This window comes from Manis pentadactyla, chromosome 9 (assembly GCF_030020395.1).
Source record: "Manis pentadactyla isolate mManPen7 chromosome 9, mManPen7.hap1, whole genome shotgun sequence".
NCBI classification, from domain to species: Eukaryota; Metazoa; Chordata; class Mammalia; order Pholidota; family Manidae; genus Manis; species Manis pentadactyla.
Genome location: NC_080027.1, coordinates 18284003 through 18288484, shown reverse-complemented (window position 1 = coordinate 18288484; position 4482 = coordinate 18284003). Strand labels below are relative to the sequence as shown.

The window sequence follows — 4482 nt, the reverse complement described above, 5'->3', positions numbered from 1 at the left end:
TTTCCTATATTGTTTTATGTTGTCTCTTTTAAGATTGTAATATAAATGTTATATTTTTAGATGTGACTTATTAGTATAGAAATTTGCTAGGAAAACACATGCCCTATAAGAACAGCACATATTTGGATTAAAAACAAGAACAAAGAATCAATAATAAATCTATACTCAAGGAACTTTGGGAGTATTTTCATAAAGGTTAAGTCTTAAACATGCAAAACCTATTTATGATATGTAAAAAGGTAAAATGATTTATAATTTTTAAAAACCAAACATATATACATATGTATGTGTGTGTGTATATTTCCAGTAAGTCAAATATTTTAGAATGTGTTCTCAGACACCAAAATAATGGTTTTAAATTCTACTAAAACAATAGACCAAGCTCATGTATGTATTAACTAATTTATATTCTCTAGGTGTGTGGGTTTCATGAATTTCTCATGAATGATGTATGTGTATGCATATGCTTTTACATACATGTATGTGTTCATGTTCATAGGGGAATCTGAGTGAATATATTAATTAAGAAGGAATTTTAAAATAAGAATTCCATGTTTGTGGGGGGTTCTTCTTAACCCATATTCCTAGGCCACATATTTTTTAAGACTTCCACTTCATAGACTTGATAAGTAGCTTGGGAAAGTATTAGAAGAAATTAGAAATGCGTGGGCTAGCCAGGTGAATATTTCCTTAGATCTGAGGATGAAAATGCTTATTGTAGATTCTATGTAATTAAAGCATGAATCCTATTGAACACTTTGCCCTCCCCACCGCCTTCTTAAAGCCACTCTTGACCTCTCTGTTCCTGAGGCTGTAGACCAGCGGATTCAGCATGGGGATGACCATAGTGTAGAACACAGATGCCACCTTGTCTATTCCCACGGAACGGCCGGAGCTGGGCTGTAAGTACATGAATATGCCTGTCCCGTAGAAGATGGAGATGGTGGTGAGGTGGGACGCACAGGTAGAAAAGGCCTTCTGCCGTCCTTCAGATGAGTGCATCCTCAGGATGGTGATAAATATGAACAGGTAGGAGGTCAAGATGACCAGGACAGTAAATAGGGCATTGAAACCCACCACAAAAAAAACAATCATCTCACTGATGTAGTGGTCTGAGCATGAGAGAGCCAGGAGAGGAGAAACATCACAGAAAAAGTGATCAACCACATTGGATCTACAGAAGGAGAGCCTGAAAACGTTCGCAGTGTGGATGGAGGCGTTCAGGAAACCGCACAAGTAGGCGCCTGCAGCCAGGGAGGCGCACACACTTGTCGCCATGGTGGTGGTGTAATGCAGGGGTTTACACACGGCTGCGTAGCGGTCATAGCCCATTACAGCCAAGAGGAAACCTTCTACAGTGATAAAAGCTGCAAAGAAGAAGAGCTGGGTGGCACACGCACTGTAGGAGATGACCTTGTCTCCTGTGAGGAATCCTGCCATGACCTTGGGAGTGACAGCTGAGGAGTAACCGAAGTCCCCCAGAGACAGGTTACTGAGGAATAAGTACATGGGGGTGTGGAGCCGAGAGTCCAGCAGGATCAACATGATCATCCCCAGGTTCCCAACCACAGTGATGAGGTAGATGAGCGAGAAGAGAACAAATAGCGGGATCTGTAGTTCCAGGATGTCAGTCAGCCCCACCAGAATGAACTCGGACACCTCTGTACTGTTCTCCTGGGGGACCATTTGGGAATTACGCGGCTGCCCTGCAGCAATAACAATATGGAAGCAGGCCGATAAATGGAGGGAGGACTGCTGAGATTGATCAGCACGTTACTCTGCCTTATTTCAGGATCACAAAAACATGGTCCCTGCAGTCTTCAGATCTAAAGCACGGCTGTGGCAACTAAATGCAGTTTTAAATATTGACAGATCATAGAGGATCCTAGACGGAAGGATTTGGAGACAGTGCATCCCAGTCTCCTAACTTCATAGAAGACTGAATCAAAGTAAATGAAGGAAAATCTCATGCGAGATCATCATTGCTGATAACTGGAGCAGCTCAGGCTCCCCGTTCAAAGTTCATGAAACGAACACAAATTATCCTTTATACTAAACTAGAATATCCTAGCAAAATTAGTGTGAAATCAAGTGAACTTTACTTGAGCTGACATCTTTGTCCTTTCCATTGTTTCAAAAACAGCATTATATGATGGTAAAGGTTAGTTATGTAAAACATATCCTTAGCCTAAAATAGTCTCCCAACAGTATACACAATTTGTGATTTACCACATAGTGGGAAAACAGTCATAACTCATGTAGAAAGAATAAAAACATCTAGAAAATAATATTTTTTAATTTTTATTAAATTAATACATTTTGTAACTTTGGTACTCACATGTCCCCAATCTGGAGTCATATTAAAGCCATGTTTAAAGGACGCAAAACATACCTCTACCAGGTATAGAATCGATGAACTTGGGTGGTATGTAACATTGCTCAGCCATCAGTTATCAGACTGGCTTCTAATGCAAACTGGAACAATGTAAGTTATTAGGTAGAATGATTCGGATAGAGGGGCTTGATCTAGCTGGTACTGGGGAGGTAGGTAATAAAATACAGAGATTCCAGATAAGGGTGAAATCAACGGTTTGATAACATCTCTCATGTCATTCATTTACTTTCCTCCTAAACTCCTTCTATTCCTGTCTTTCACATACCCTTCTCCAATTTTTAACACAGATTTCTCTCTATGTATATGAGTGGCTTTTTCAGCTGTGCCAGTAAGAACCCATTTATTTTCTAAGTTACCTTCAGTATTAACTAATGTGCCCAGGCCTTAGTTTCCCCATCTGTAAAATGGGGCTAATAATATCCTCCAATCACTTAATAAGCATACATTCTTGGGAAATTCAACATGTAGGTGAGTTTCCCTCTTGTTCCATTATCCTTCCTTTCTCAAGAACCTGAAAAAGCTACATAGATAGGAACAGTACAAATATTGATACATTATCACTGATGTTACGAACCACATAGGGGAATTTTTTGAAGACTACATAAATTGTTATGGAATCTCCACTTGCTTTCTTAAATCAAGAATCTTTCCAAAACAGCCTGAAAATTTTATCTACTCTAAAATTTTATCTAAGTAGTTTAGAGATTAAATATCCTTAAGAGACTAATTCCTACTACAGCAACTAGATATTCGATCCAGTGATGAGTGGCTACTGTAAGTGAGACATTGCCATAGATACCAGAAATAAAAGGCAAAACAGCGATTTCTATTTTGGAAAGGGAGGTAAATATAAAATAAAATGAATAGGGCAATATATAGTATGGAAATTTATTAAAAAGCCAAGTGGGGGATATAAAGTTAGAAATAGGTGGGTATAATTTTAAATATGGTGGTCTAGGAGAGCCTCATCCATAAAATGATATTTTTGAGCAAATACCTGGAGGAAACAGGGGAGCAGCTCTTGAGTACATTTGGGGGAAGAGTATTCCAGGTGAGGGGAAATGCAAATATATGGAACTGGAGTTTGAATATGCCAAGATTGTTCTAGGCACAGCAAAAAAAAAAAAACGGTAATGCTACAGTGAAAAGAAAAGTTTAGGTTAGAGAAGTATAGCAGGGTGAGCTGTAATGACCTCATACACTATATAAAGTTATTAAGCTTTTATTCTGAGTGAGGTTGGAAAGCATTACAGAATTAGACAAATAGGTAACATTGTCTGACTTCTTTTATAAAGGATCACTCCAGTAGATCTGTTGATAATTGTATTTAGCAGGATAAGAATGAAAAGTGCTCGAAAAATTAGAAGGTCTTTGTGATAGTCCAGGTAAAAAATAATGATTGCTTGGATCAAGATGGTCGTGAAAAAGATAATGGGAAATTACCCACTTCGGGATTTCTTCAAAAGTAGAGCTGACAATTTCCTGATACATTGAAAAAAGGGCATGAAAGAAAGAGAGGGGTTAATGCTGACTCCAAACTTTGTGCAGTGATAGATGGAATAGTGTAAAAGAAGCAGATGTTTGGGAAAGTGGGGAAAGAGGTCATTTCATTGAGTTTGTGATACTTTTGGACACCAAAGTAGAAATGTTGCATAAATAATTGGATATATGTTCTGGATTTCAGAGAAGACTCGTTGCAACAGATTATATTAATTTGACCTCTGTTGGTAGTTTCTAATGGCTCAAAGTATATATATGTACACATATATATATCTATGGAATCCCCAAGACTAAATAACATCACCAAAAGAAGGAGTTTAGGCAGACAAAAATCAGAGTATTCTAATGTTACACAGTCAAAAAGATGAGGGATTTGGTGGGGGATGTGGGAGAGACAATTGCCACCACTTTAGATGGTTTCAAGGGAAGCGCTGTCCTGGGACATGGATTTCAGGTAGACCAAGCGGCTAAAGGGGACTTTCAGATGAAATGTTGTGTACATTGGATTATGTCGATGACTGGCTATAAATTCCAGAGTGGAATGATTTCAGGAGGTGGGCAGGAGTGGAAGCCATGGTCAGTAAAGG

The 4482-nt window shown here is 38.6% G+C and overlaps 1 protein-coding gene across 1 annotated transcript; it reads right to left on the bottom strand.

Annotated features, from left to right (window-relative positions):
- Positions 1–732: 732 nt before the first annotated feature.
- LOC118909690 (olfactory receptor 5B12-like) lies at positions 733–1686 on the bottom strand. Its single transcript, XM_036880411.2, has one exon. The coding sequence runs from the start codon at positions 1684–1686 to the stop codon at positions 733–735; it is 954 nt and encodes a 317-aa protein (XP_036736306.2).
- Between the last annotated feature and the right edge of the window lie 2796 nt (positions 1687–4482).